General features: G+C 56.2%; 1 protein-coding gene across 1 annotated transcript; it reads right to left on the bottom strand.

Annotated features, from left to right (window-relative positions):
- Nucleotides 1-6230: 6230 nt before the first annotated feature.
- On the bottom strand, nt 6231-6734 carry LOC122124622 (SS18-like protein 2). The gene has a single exon (XM_042699293.1). It carries the CDS (start codon nt 6730-6732, stop codon nt 6499-6501), a length of 234 nt encoding a protein of 77 aa, XP_042555227.1. The 5' UTR covers nt 6733-6734; the 3' UTR covers nt 6231-6498.
- Between the last annotated feature and the right edge of the window lie 7153 nt (nt 6735-13887).

The following is a 13887-nucleotide window of genomic DNA, read 5'->3' as shown; positions in this document are numbered from 1 at the left end:
AGACGGACAAGTGAGGAGTGGACCCCAGAAATCAGGATGGCGGCACCTGGGCCGCAGGCCCACGCCGTGGGAAGGAACGCCGTTACTCCCATGGAAGCTGTTTCTTTCCTTGTGTTTGGTGCCAATCCTGGGCTTGAACTCAGGGCCTGGGCACCGTCCCTTAGCCTTTTCCGCTCAAGGCTGCTTGTCTTTGGAGCCTCGGGGGGAGGCTGGGGTGTGGAGGCTGGTTTGTTGGCTGTGTTTGCAGGCTGAGGATGGACTCAGGGCCTCTCACAGCGCTCTGCCTCCCAGCCCTGCAGACATTTCTTGTTGTCATGGCTGGAAGGCAGCAGCCGGCAGCCCGGGGCGAGAGGGAGGCCAGGGGGCCATGCCGGCTTCATAGTGTCTAGGACCAGCACAGCCAGGCCTAGCAAGTGAGCAGGGCCCAGGCCGAGCCCTGTGTGGCTCAGTCCAGAGGCGGGAGGTCTGAGGAGGGGTGTGGAGGAGGGAGGTTTTTCACTGGTTTCTCCAGCACTGGCAGAAAAACCTAACTTCACCAAGGAAGCATTGAGCTACCTGCAGTGGAACCGTGGCACACTGAAAATCCAGGCCGGGCCTGGTCCCCCTTCCTGCTAAACTCCTGCTATAAAGCCCGACGCGAGGAAGTGACCGGGCCACGCGGAAATGCCTGGGATACCGGAGAGGTAGCGATTTGAACAGCCGCCTGGCAGCCGCCCCGCCCCGCCCGCGCCTCCTCAAGCCCCAGGTGTTCACTGGGTGAGGTGTGCGCGAGGCCTCGGCGCATTGCGTCAGCCTAGAGATGCTATCTGCGGACTTCGCAGGGGCCGCAGCACCGTCATTATCGGAAAAAGCCCTCGCCCTGCTTTCTGAGGTCTCTGGGGTCAGCACTGAAATCTCACCTGAAAGAGCCGGGAAGGCTAGGGCTTGTTTCCTCCCACTTCCTGCTTCCGGCCACCCGGCAAGGCGGATGGTTACCGAGCATGGTGACGTCGTTTCTCCATATGGTGCTGATGGTGGTTAATGCTGTGGTGGTGGTGGTGGTTCGGTGATGGTGATGATGGTGGTGCTAGTGGTTGTGGTGATCATGGTGGTAGTGAGGATGGTGATGATGGTGGTGGTGATGATGGTAATGGTGATCATGGTGGTGGTGGTGATCATGGTGGTAGTGAGGATGGTGGTGATGGTGGTGGTGATGATGGTGGTGATGATGGTAATGGTGGTGATACAGTGATGGTGGTGATGGTGGTGGTGATGATGGTAATGGTGGTGATGGTGGTGGTGATGGTGATGGTGGTGATGATGGTGGTGGTGGTGATACAGTGATGGTGGTGATGGTGGTGGTGGTGATGGTGGTGGCAGTGGTAATGACGGTGATGGTGGTGATGATGGTAATGGTGGTGATGATGGTGGTGGTGGTGGTGATCATGGTGATGATGGTAATGGTGGTGATACAGTGATGGTGGTGATGGTGGTGGTGATGGTAATGGTGGTGATGATGGTGGTGGTGGTGATACAGTGATGGTGGTGATGGTGGTGGTGGTGATGGTGATGGTGATGGTGGTGGCAGTGGTAATGACAGTGATGGTGATGGTGGTGATGATGGTGGTGGTGGTGATACAGTGATGGTGGTGATGGTGGTGGTGATGACGGTAATGGTGATCATGGTGGTGGTGGTGATCATGGTGGTAGTGAGGATGGTGGTGATGGTGGTGGTGATGATGGTGGTGATGATGGTGGTGATGGTGGTGGTGGTGATTCAGTGATGGTGGTGATGGTGGTGGTGGTGATGGTAATGGTGGTGATGGTGGTGGTGGTGATACAGTGATGGTGGTGATGGTGGTGGTGATGATGGTGATGGTGGTGGTGGTGATACAGTGGTGGTGGTGATGGTGGTGGTGATGACGGTAATGGTGATCATGGTGGTGGTGGTGATCATGGTGGTAGTGAGGATGGTGCTGATGGTGGTGGCAATGATGGTAACGGTGGTGATGGTGGTAGCAGTGGTAATGACAGTGATGGTGGTGATGGTGGTGATGGTGGTATGGTGATGATGGTGATGGTGATGATCGTTTGGTGATGGTGAATTGGTGATGGTGATGATAATGGTAATGGTGGTGATGGTGTTGATGACGGTAATGGCGGTGATGGTGGAGATGATGGTAATGGCGGTGATGCTGGTGGTGTGGTGCTGTGATGGTGGTGGTGAGCATATAGTGATAATGGTGATGATGGTGATGGTGACGGTGGTGGTGGTGCTTATGGTGATGGTGGTGTGCTACAGGGAAGCATGTAACACAGCATGTGACTGTCATCCTAGCTACTCAGGGGGCTGAGATTTGAGGATCACAGTTCAAAGCCAGCCCAGGCAGGAAAAGTCCATGAGATTCTCATCTCCATAAACCATTCGGAAAACCGGATGTGGTGCTATGGCTCAAGTGGTAGAGCACTCACGTTGAGCTGAAGAACTGAGGGACAGAGCCCAGGCCCAGAGTTCAAGCCCCACGACTGACCAAAAAAAAAAAAAAAAAAAATCTTAGGGACAACATTCCGTCCTGAGTCCCGGTGGTAGAGCACCTGCCTAGCAAGCATGAGGCCTCAAGTTCAAACCCCAGTACTGCCCCCTCCCAAATGTTTTAAAAGCCCCACCAAGGCCCTCCTGAAAATGCACCTCCCACCCCACCCCCTGGTGGTTTTGCTCAACCGAGTTTTGCCTAGTTAACAGGTTTTTCTGGTGGAGTTAAACCAGTGGAGTTAAGGCTCATGAAGGCATTCAAAAGCCCTTTGGAGCTGGGGGCTGGTGGCTCACACCTGTAACCCCAGTTCCTCAGGAGGCTGAGATCTCAGGACTGAGGTTTGAAGCCAACCTGGGCACACAAGTCCATGAGACTCATCTCCAATTAACCACCAAAAAGCCAGAAGTGGAGCTGTGGGTCAAATAGTAGAGCGCCAGCCTTGAGTGAAAAAGCTGAGGGACAGCGCCTGGGCATGAGTTCAAGCCCCCACCATGGCCAAACAAACACCACCTGGACTGCATAAAACAGGTAAGCACAAGGGCACTGGAGGGCAGGGCCTGCGTGAGCTGCAAGCCCCGCCCTGGGCCAGCGAGGCTGTGGCCCCGCCCAGCACCGCCAAGACTGTGACCCCGCCCAGCACCGCCAAGGGGGAGGAGTCCCGCATCTCCAGGTGGGAGAGTTTCTGGTTTACCAGTGTTGGTTCAGGGCCATTACAGGTCCTTCCGGGAGGGGCTAGGGTGGAGGGGGCCAATGAAACAGGAGGAGGGAAGATGGTGGCGGCGGGGGATCCTGGGCAAAGGGACCGGGTGCCCAGGAATGTGCTATGGTCCTAAATTAAAGATAAACAACAACAACAAATAGTGGGCTTGAACTCAGGGACTAGGCACCTTCTCTGAGCTTTTTTGCTCAAGGCTGGCGCTCTCTCATTTGAGCCACAGCTCCACTTCTGTCTTTTTCTGGCTATTTGGAAATAAGAGTCTCATGGACTTTCCTGCCTGGGCTGGCTTTGAACCCTCAATCTCAGATCTCAGTCTCCTGAGTAGCTAGGATGACAGGCGTGAGCCACCAGCACCCCGCTACATCCTATAATTATACATCCTATCATGAAAGAAGGAATCGGACAACAAATCACACAACTCCCCTTTGGGAACGGTGAAATGAATAAAGCTGAGATTTAAGGCTGGAAACCAGGTTTGAGTCTTACACACGAGCCGGCTGGCCGGCTCCCCGGATGGTAGCTGAAACCGTGGGTCTGAGGGATAGCACCCGCATGCTCACTCAGCCCGCCAATCTGGGAGCCGTGGGTCACACCTGCCATCTTCGCTACAAAGGCGGCAATGAGCAGTGAGGAAAAAGTAAGTCATGAGATTACACTGACCAATGACTGGGTGTGATAGGGCATGCCTCTCATCCCAGCAACAAAGGGAAGCACACACAGGAGACTACAATCCCGGCCGGCTCAGGCAGGCTGGTGGCGTGGTTAAAGCAGTGAAGTGCTTGCTTAGCAAATGCAAGGCCCTGAGATCTAACTGCAGCACAGGAAAGAAGGAAGGAAAGGAGGGAGGGAGGAAGGGAGGGAGGGAAAGTTTCCCCCATTTTCTTTGCTGGGATCTCGGCTCCAGGTGAGCCAGTAAAGAAAAATCCTTGGGACTCCATTTCCAAAATGGTCAGCAAAAAGCTGGGATAGAGTGCCAGCTAGGGAAGGGAGTCCAGCCTGACCTGGAGGCTCTGAGCTCAAGACTCAGTACTGGTGAGGTGCCAGTGGCTCACGCCTGTCATCCTAGCTACTCAGGAGGCTGAGATCTGAGCATTGGAGTTCAAAGCCAGCCCAGGCAGGAACGTCCATGAGACTCTTATTTCCAACTAAGCACAGAAAAGCGCGAATGGTGCTTGGTTCAAGTGATAGCCTTGATCACAAAGAGGCTCAGGGACAGTGCCCAAGCCCTGAGTTCAAGTCCCACAACCGATGAAAGAAAAAGAGAAAGGGAGGGAGGGAGGACAGGAAGAAGGAAGTTCTCCCCACTTCCTGCTGGAAGGACTCCCCTGGACCCCACTTGTGTGGGGGCCACAACTTCAGAACAACGTTGTGTGAAGCTTCCGGTTCATTCACAAGACAAGGCAGAAGCCCTGGGCCCCTGGGACACAGCCTGGGGCTCCCTGTGCACCCCATGGGGCCCAGAGGGTGTGTGTGGGGGGAATCGCCCAAGCGTGTGACACCCCCCAGGGGACAGAAGCCACTGGGGCCCGCGGCAGCCAGGCTCCTGTCTGGACGCCGACTCTGGTGGTGAGGGCGGGCGGTGTTGTAACTCCTTCAGCCAAACACACTCACCGTGCAGGAAGAGCTTTGGTGCTGGTGAGCAGGGGCTGCTTGCTTAGTCAGAGGTGCCGGTCTCTCTCTGTCACTATTTAGCTTATCATTCACGATGGACTCAAGCTCCATCAGAAGCCCGAGCATCTGTGAGCACAGAAAAAAGAACCTGAAATCCTCCTGCCCCGGCCTCCTGCGTGCTGAGCTTACAGGTGTGCATTACCACGCCTAGTTCACTGTGGAATCCCGGGTGCTCTTAGTGATGGTTAGAAACCAAACCCCGGCCCCTAGGTGTGCTCACAGCTTCCTGGGGCTGCTCTTCAGAGGAGTGGACAAAATGAAGTGCATGCCCTGTGTGTGTGTGTGTGTGTGTGTGTGTGTGTGTGTGTGTGTACACGCATGCATCTGTGATTATTTCCACATCTCGTGTTGATAGTATGTTTTTGTGTGCTCCTATGGGGGCTTGAACTCAGGGCCTTGAGCTCTTGCTTGGCTTTTTTTTGGAGGGGGGGAGAGGTCCAGTCATGGGGCCTGAACTCTGGGCCTGGGCGCTGTCTGTCAGCTCTTCAGCTCAAGGCTAGCGCTCTACCACTTGAGTCACATCACCACTTCCGGCTTTTTTCTTTTTGCTTATGTGGTGCTGAGGAATCGAACCCAGGGCCTCATGCATGCAAGGCAAGCGCTCTACCACTGAGCCACCTTCTCAGCCCTGGCTTTTTTTTTTTTTTTCTCAAGACTGGCACTCTACCATTTGAGCCATACTTTTACTTCCAGACTTTTGCAGGCTAATTGGAGATAAGACTTGGATCCTGGGGCTGGGAAGGTGGCTCAGTGGTAGAGCGCTTGCCTTGCATGCCTAAGGCCCTAGGTTTGATTCCTCAGCACCACATAAGCAAAAAGAAAAAAGCCGGAAGTGGCGCTGTGGCTCAGGCTCAAGTGGTAGAGCACTAGCCTTGAGCTGAAGAGCTGAGGGACAGCGCCCAGGCCCAGAGTTCAGGCCCCACGACCAGACCCCCCCCCCAAAAAAAAAGACTTGGATCCTCAGATCTCAGTGTCCAGAGTAGCTAGGCTTACAGGTGTGAGATACCAACCTCTGCCTGGATATTGATGCTCACCTCACTGAAGTTCTGTCGCTCTCCCTATTTGAATCTCATTTCTCTAGCGGGGACAGATGTGAATTTCTGAACTGTGCTGGCGTGACTCCTGCTTCCCGTGGGGGCGTCTTGGGGTCCTGCCTGCCTTCTCCATGCTGCTTTTGTTCTGTGGAACAATGTAGGGACTGTGTTTATAGTAGAACTTCCTGTGGCTAGTGCTATATACTAAGTACTACTTCATGAGGGACGGAGGTACATTGCCGCCCTTGACTGCTATTTTATTTTATTTTATTTATTTATTTTTTTTAACTAAGAAATCATTCTTTTTATTGGAAAGAATAGTGCTAGTTGTCCTAGGCCTTGAGTCCTTCAAAGTTTAGTGAGAGGTCTACTTAACTGTTAAAATAAATAATGGCATTGAGAAGGAGGGCAAGTTAATAGCTATCTTCACAGTTAAAAAAAAAAAACCACAGAAGTTTCCTTTGTGTTTTCCACAGCAGACTTGTGGTGAAGATGCAGTCTGCCTTTCATGGGAAATGGATTTTATTCCACTCACTCCACCTACTAGTCAACCCAGAGAGGATTATTCCATTGTTTTTGGAGTGCCATTTGGGCTGGCATCGGCGATGGTAGCTAAGTAAATAAGGTTTCTATGTAATACATGCTGGTACTGGACACACTCGTTCGCGCGGCCCTTGTTCTGATACTCCACGATACAACGCACCAACTGGTCATTCTCCTCCAGGAGCCGCTGGACCGTCTCTTGGTTCACCTTGGCCTTCCCTCGCAGCCAGTCCGGCGCGAAGACGACCGACATCGCCGAGAACCTTGACTGCTATTTTAATAGGTTGTACTTTCTCAGAATATGGTCCGTTTCTCCTTGGTTTTCAAATCGCTTTCAAGTCTTCTTGTTTATTGTTATTATGTTATTATTATTGCTGGAAGCACCAGGGTTTGAACTCAGGGCTTTGTGTTTGCTGGACAGGCAGTCCAGGGCTGAGCCGTGTACGCAAGCTCTTTCTCGCCCTCATCATTGTAAAGATAAGGTCTTTCTGCGTGCCCGGGCTGGCTCTCTGACCTGGGCTTCCTGCCACAGTTGGGATGGGAGTTTTTGCTCCGCTTCTTTGCTCCAGCTTCTTCTGTGGAGATAGAATCGCACAAAACCGATTTTCCCAGGCTAGCCTAGAACCAGGAGCCTTCCCGTCAGCCTTCCTAGCAGCTGCGAGCAAATCAAGCACAAGACCCTGAGTTCAAGCCATGGTACCAGCAAGGGACAAGAATGGCATTTGGATGGCTTTTGAGATCAGAACATAGAGCATCTATGATATCCTAGTACAGAAGCATGGGAAGAAATCAAACAACGCAAGACATTTACAATAACAAAGCGTAATGCTGGCGCGTGCTGGCGGCTCACGGCTGGAATCCCAGCAACTCGGAGGCGGAGATCTGAGGATCACAGTTCTAAGTCAGGCCCGCAAGAAAGTCCAGGAGACTCTTACATCCAATTCACAGCACCCCCTGTGCCCACCCCCCTACAAAGACCATACAAAAGCACGGAAGTAGAGCTGTGGCTCAAGTGGCAGAACACTAGCTTTGAGCATAAAAGCTCAGGGAAATCTGGGTGTTGGTGGCTCATGCCTGGAATCCCAGCTACTTAGGAGGCTGAGATCCAAGATCGTGGTTCAAAGCCAGCCTGGACAGGAAAGTCCTTAAGACTCTTACCTCCAATTAACCACCAGAAAACCAGAAGTGATCCCGTGTCTCTAAGTGGTAGAGAAGTAGCCTTGAACAAAAGAGCTTAGGGACAGCACCCAGGCCCAAGTCTGACAATAAAACAACAAGTAGTGGGCTGGGAAGGTGGCTCAGTGGCAGAGTGCTTGCCTCCCAGGCATGAGGCCCTGGGTTCGATTCCTCAGCACCACATAAGCAGAAAAAGCTGGAAGTGGCACTGTGGCTCAAGTGGTAGAGTGCTAGCCTTGAGCTGAAGAGCTGAGGGACAGTGCCCAGGCCCAGAGTTCAAGACCCATGACTGACCAAAAACAAAAACAAAAAAGCAACCAACCCCCTGCAAAAAAACCCAACAAATAGTGATAATCTTAGTACAATTGTGTGTGTGTGTGTGTGTGTGTGTACTGAGGCTTGAATTCAGGGCTTTTCACTCAACTTTTCTGCTCACAACTGCTGTTCTTGAGCTACGCCTCCGGCCCAGCTTTGGTTTCCTTTTGCTGGCTAACTGAAGGTAGAGTCCTGAAGACTTCTCTGAAGATGGCTTCCAGTGCCATCCGAGAGCTCGGCTCCTAGCGGCCGGCGCAGGCCCCGCGCCCCACAGGCCTCTGCGAAGGCTTCCAGCGGTTCAGAGTGACAGCAGGAGGGTATTTTATGCATGCTGTGGGGTGCGCTGTCAGGCTCATGTCTGAGGACCAGGGGATTTCCAGCCGGGAACGTCCCCCTCCCTCCCAGGGGACCGGAGGAAGTCCCGAGGGGTGTGAGTGCTGGTGCTCAGAGCTGGGGCCTCTGCCCTGTCCATCGTCTGTCTGTCTGTCCCAAAGCAGGAGGGAGTGGGGGCGGCTGGCAGGAGGAAGGCCCGTTCTGAGACTGGCCCTCTCCCTCCCTTTCCTCCCCAGGAGGCGGAGATCTGAGGAGCACAGAAGCCAACCGGAGCAGGAAAATCCATGACACTTTTCTCCAGTGAACCAGCAAAAAGCTAGAAGTAGAGGTGTGGCTCAAGGGGTAGAGCACCAGCTTGAGTGAAAAAGCTAAGGCAGCTCCCAGGCCTTGAGTTCAAGCCCTCGTACACAAGTGCACACATGCGCGCTCTCTCTCTCTGTCTCTCTGTCTTTCTCTCTCTCTCTCTCTCTCTCTCACACACACACACACACACACACACACACACACTTTCCCTTTACTGGCCCTCCAGGACAGAGCAGAGCCTCTTGTGACACCCCTGCCCGCTCCCACCCACCCCTGCCCGCTCCCACCCACCCCTGCCCGCTCCCACCCACCCCTGCCCCCTTGCTCAGACCATCTGCAGAATGGAAGGAGGCTCCTGGCAGGGTGCGGGGAAGATGGGGAGATAGTGTGGTTAACCTTCCAGGCCCTTCCATGAAAACAAGCTCTTGGTGAGCGTGAGACAGAGGGCTGTGACCTCACACACAGTTTTCCCGCGGCCGCCCCGGGCAGGGCCCTCCCCGCTCCGTCCCCAGCTTCCTCACGGGTAGGGTAGGAGAGCGTTGGGCAAGACGCTTGCTAAATGCCTGAAATTCTGCACAGCTGAGCCGTGGCCCGAGGGGACGGCCCTGCTCCCGGGAGGTCTTCACGGAGGGGGGGGAGGTGGCTTCTGTCCTCTGTGGCCCATTCCTGAGCCCCATCTGCCCCCCTCCCAGGAGCTGCCCCCCTCCCAGGAGCTGCCCCCCTCCCAGGAGCTGCCCCCTCCACTGTCCCGCGCCCACGTGGAGCAGGCTCTCCGGAAGCTTGCTTCAGTGAGCCCCACACCCTGCAATCCCACCCCAGAGCAACCACGGCCTTTTCATTTCTTCTCTTCTGGGATGCTGGGGGGTCCCGGGGCTTGGTGGTGGCTTAGATCAGGAGGCCTGGTCTGATGGACGCTCAGAAGGACGAGGCCAGGTAATCATGTCTTCTCCCCACCCCCATGTTTAAAGCAATACTGAAGAAAACGATTTCTTCTCTACGGAGGACTCTCACCCCACGAAACCACACACAGGAGACTGTGTGAGACTCGGTGGTGGCCTCCAGCTCATTCCTGCCTACTCAGAAGGCCGAGATCTGAGGATCATGGTTCGAAGCCAGCCTGGGCAGAAAAGTCTGTGAGGCTCTTATTTCTAAGGAAGCACTCAAAGAGCGGGAAGGGGAGCTGTGGCTCAAGTAGTAAGAGGCCAGCCCTGAGAACCATTCAAATAAAAGCGAAGGAACAGTGCCCAGGCCCTGAGTTCAAGCTCCATTGCCAGCACAAACAAACCAAGACAACTCCTTTCGTTTCTCTGTTTTCTTTGCTTTGGGGAATTGAACCCAGGGCCCCATACAAGGTAGCAAGTACTCCACCCCTTGAACCCAGCCCTGGGCTCTGTTCCCAGTGTCTTGACCCTGAGAAGTGAGTGTTGCTGAACCTGAATCCTCTTTGGTCACCTGGCAGGGTTTGAACTCAGGCCTTTAGGCTCAGTGGGAGGAACTCCAAGGTCCAGATCCTGCCTGGACTGTGGGCTGGGGGTGGGAGGAGGGAGGAGATAGGAAGAGGGAGGGGGTGGTTGGGGGGGAGGGGTGGCATGGAGGCATGCAGTTCCTGAGGTTGGCCACAAGGTGGCGTGCTGGCCCGGGCGGGTGCTGCTGGGCCCCCTGGACATAAGGTCTGGGGGAATTCACCTGAAGTCACCAGCAGGTATGCGGGCTGTTGACATTCCCGGTCACACCTTACTTTCTCCAGCCCCTGAACTGGTTTTGAGAGGTTTGCCATGATCGGCTTCTTTGGAGGGGGAGGGGAATGCGGTCCTCGGTTATGATAAACCTCCCAGGGCTTCTCCCCGTACTGCGAATGAAGCTGACCAGGCCGGGCCTGGCCTGATGGGGCCCGGCCTCCCCCAGCTTGCACACGCCAGGCCGGGAGCTCGCCCTGCAGCTACGCCCCTGCCCTTCCTGGGCTTGTGTTTGTGTCTTTGGGGGCAGGGTCTCCCTCTGTAGCTCAGGTTGGCTTTGAACTCTCTATGGCCAAGGCTGGGTTTATAAGGATGCACTACAGTGTGCAGCTTCCCGCTCTCATTCTTGTCCATCTCGGTCTCTGTCTGCCTCTCCCTCTGTCAGGTACCAGGGCTTGAACTCGAGCCCTTGGCTGGAAATTTTGCTCACGGCTGGCACTTGTGCCACAGGTCTGACCTGACCCTCCTCCTTCAGTGAATTGGAGATAGAACGTTGCACTGGTTTGGCTTGGAACCACAATCCCCAGTGTCAGCCTCCTGAGCGTCTGGGATTGCAGGTGTGAGCCACCGTACCTGGCACCGTACCAACATGGTGGGTGCCGCTCACTGCCGAGATCAAAATGCCCAACTGCACTGGGACGTCTGTCCCCTGCCCAGAGCTGACTGTGGGTGAGGGGAGATGGAAAGCCCCATCGGCGGGGCGTCCCGAGCCAGTGGCCCCAACTGACCCCCAACTGGGATGCTCAGAGCCGGAGCTGGAGGCCGCGCCTGCCTCGTGGGTCTGGGAGGGCGCTGGCGAGCAGATCCAGGCTGGGGCTGAGATGATGTCTGCGCCCAGGCCCGTCCTAGGGCCCGTGCGGTCTGCGCGTGCGTGCAGTGGCCGCTTCCTGGTTTCTTGTGGCCACACGACGTGCCGCCCCGCGCTGTGTCAGAGCTGCGCGACCTGCGCCTCGCACGCTTCCCCTCACGCCGGCGCCCCAGGCTGCCCCTCGCTTCACGCTTCCTGCGCCGAGTCCCGGTTTCCTGTAGCGTTCCTGCAGTTGTTGCTGCAGAAACAGCCGGATTGACTGACTGTCCCCTGTGAGGCCAGGCGTGAGTTCACGCGCATCGTGTTTATGTGCATGGGGGGAGCGGCCTGAGCCGGGCCTGGCCTCTCACTCCGCTTTCTGGCTCAAGGCTGGCGCTCCGCCACGGAGCCGCCTCCCCGCCCCCCTTGACTATTTCTTACTCGTCTTCTTGATTGCATTTCGCGCACGCATGTGAAGGGCTCTGTCATAGCCCCTTGGCCTGGCTCTCCTCTCTCCCTCTACCACTGGGGCTGACCTTAACGCCTGGCTCCTGGGGCCCCCCTTAGCCTCCCAGGTGGCTGGGGCCACAGCAGGTCACACCTGGCTCGCCCACTCCCGACTCTGTGGGGCTGCGCTGCTTCCTCTCTGACTTGTCTCTCCCAGGAGTATTGCCCAACAAGCCCAGCTCCCTCCATGGCCCTGCCCCGCCTCGTCCCTGGGGAGCAACAAGGCCAGAGTGGAGGCTGGCCGGCCTCCAGTACCCCCCCCACTCTTCTGTCTCCCTCCTTCCCCCTTTCCTCTGTCCATCCATTTGTCCGTCCCTTCCTCTCTGCCTCTCTCTCTCTCTCTCTCTCACACACACACACACACTAATATTGTGTCCCTTTATTCCCAGCTGGCTGCACTGGTGGACATACAAGTTGGCGGCTCAGCTCTGCATCATTTGGGGTGCCAGCATCATTTGGGGTGTCTGCTGTGGGAAATGAAGTGGGCTGCCGGGTTTGAACTCAGGCTCAGGGGGAGGCTGCCTGGCGGAAGTTCAGGGGAGCCACAGCTTTGATTCCTCTGTTATTAGAAAGAAGGAAAGAAAAGCACTTTCCAAACAACCGGCCCCCCCCCAGCACCCCACAACAAAGATTCCCAAGCCTTTTGGGGTCCAGCCAGGCTTTCCTACCCAAAAAGCAGAGGAGCTGAGGAGGAGGACAGGGACTGGGTAAACTGGTCCCAGAGGCTGGGCAACCCCCATTCAGCCCCAGCCCCCTGGGCCCAGCCAGATCCCGGGGCTGGCGTGACCCCGACACGCTCTGCTCCCAGAAACCCCTGGAAACCATCCTCAGTCCCGGGGTACAGGCTCTGGGGCCCAGAGAAAACCCTCAGCCCATGCTGGGGTCTGCCTGTCAGAATTCGCACCCAAGCTCAGCTGGGCAGCTCTTCCTACGTTCTCCCGTTCAGCAGTTTCGAGGTGTGTGTGGGTGACCTCCTGTCCCCCTTTGGAAGCTGAGGGAAGAAGGCAAAAGGCAGCCCCTCAGCACAGGGCCGAGGGGGGGTGCTCTCTGAGGGGGGGGTCCCCAGGGCTGGGGACCCGGTGGGGCGCGGGGAGGCCGCCAAGTACAGAGCCGGGGGAGGAAGGCGGCGAGTCCCGGGCGGGCGAGGCCTGCGGGGCTGGAGGGCCTGGCCTGTCCCCTCAGATCGGGCCCCACCTCCTGCCCCGTCCAGCTTCAGCCCTGCGTCTCAGGACAGTGTTTGGGGTTTCTGCTCCCCACTTTGCCCCAAAGGGGATGGGCAAAGACCCACTGGGCCCCTGCTCGGCCTGCCCCAGGACCTGGCTGGGTGGGGGCTGCCCCGGCAGAGGGGCACAGCCCCCCCGTTCCTGGGCCCCCCTTTCTTCCCCGGTTTAACCTTGCCAATCCCCGAGTGGATGCAGCCTTTGCTCTCTGCTCAGCGTGTTTGGGGTGCCATGTGCAGTGGGGGCTCCCCCAGCACCCCAGGCCGGCCTTGAACTCACGTGGTTTGGGATTCGAGCTCTTCCTGCCTGTGAGGCCCTGAGTTCAAAACTCCAGTGTCCAAAACCACACTGGCTGCCACGGGGAGAATGAACTGCTCTGAATTCAAGTCCTGGTGGGTCCCACGCACCTGTCACACACAGTCCCAGGGCTGGCCAGCTCTGCCCTGGCCGGGGGCCTGCTCTGGGCTCCGCACAGATGGGGGCCGCTGGGAGTTTCCACCGCGCTTGCCAGTGTGTGCGCCCTCCACCATCCTCCAGAGGGGCACACGAACACCGACAGCGTCAGACGCGGTTCCAGTCCCAGTGCTGCACCAGCACAGCTGGACTTGGATCAAAGCCACACACACACTTTTCGGCTGAGCGGTCTCCTCCACTGTAATGTCACCAGGCGGGTTGCTGCGGTGTGGACAACCCAGTAAGCACGCTTCAACCTTTTCTTCCTTAAAAAATGTCTAGGTCTAGGGTTCCTTGGGGCCTAAAAGGCCCCAAAAGTAATAGATTTGGGAAACTTAAAAATGAACATGATGCTGAGTAGAGCAGCTCACGCCTGAATCCCAGGTGCTCGGAGGCAGAGGTGGGAAAGATCAAGAGGTTGGAAGCTTCTCTGCCAAAAGAGATGGAGACCCCATCTCAACGCGTGAGCCGGGTATGGTGATACCTGCCTGTCATCTCAGCGAGGAGGATGGGTGCAGGTAGGACCCCCCCCCCCAAAAAAAAGTGAGATTCTGTCTGCAAAACAATGAAAGCAAAAA

The sequence above is a fragment of the Dipodomys spectabilis genome, unplaced genomic scaffold (assembly GCF_019054845.1).
Source record: "Dipodomys spectabilis isolate Male_0828 unplaced genomic scaffold, ASM1905484v1 ptg000240l, whole genome shotgun sequence".
In the NCBI taxonomy this organism is placed as follows: domain Eukaryota; kingdom Metazoa; phylum Chordata; class Mammalia; order Rodentia; family Heteromyidae; genus Dipodomys; species Dipodomys spectabilis.
The sequence above is the reverse complement of the archived record's forward strand: the minus strand, read 5'-3'. Positions and strand labels throughout refer to the sequence as shown.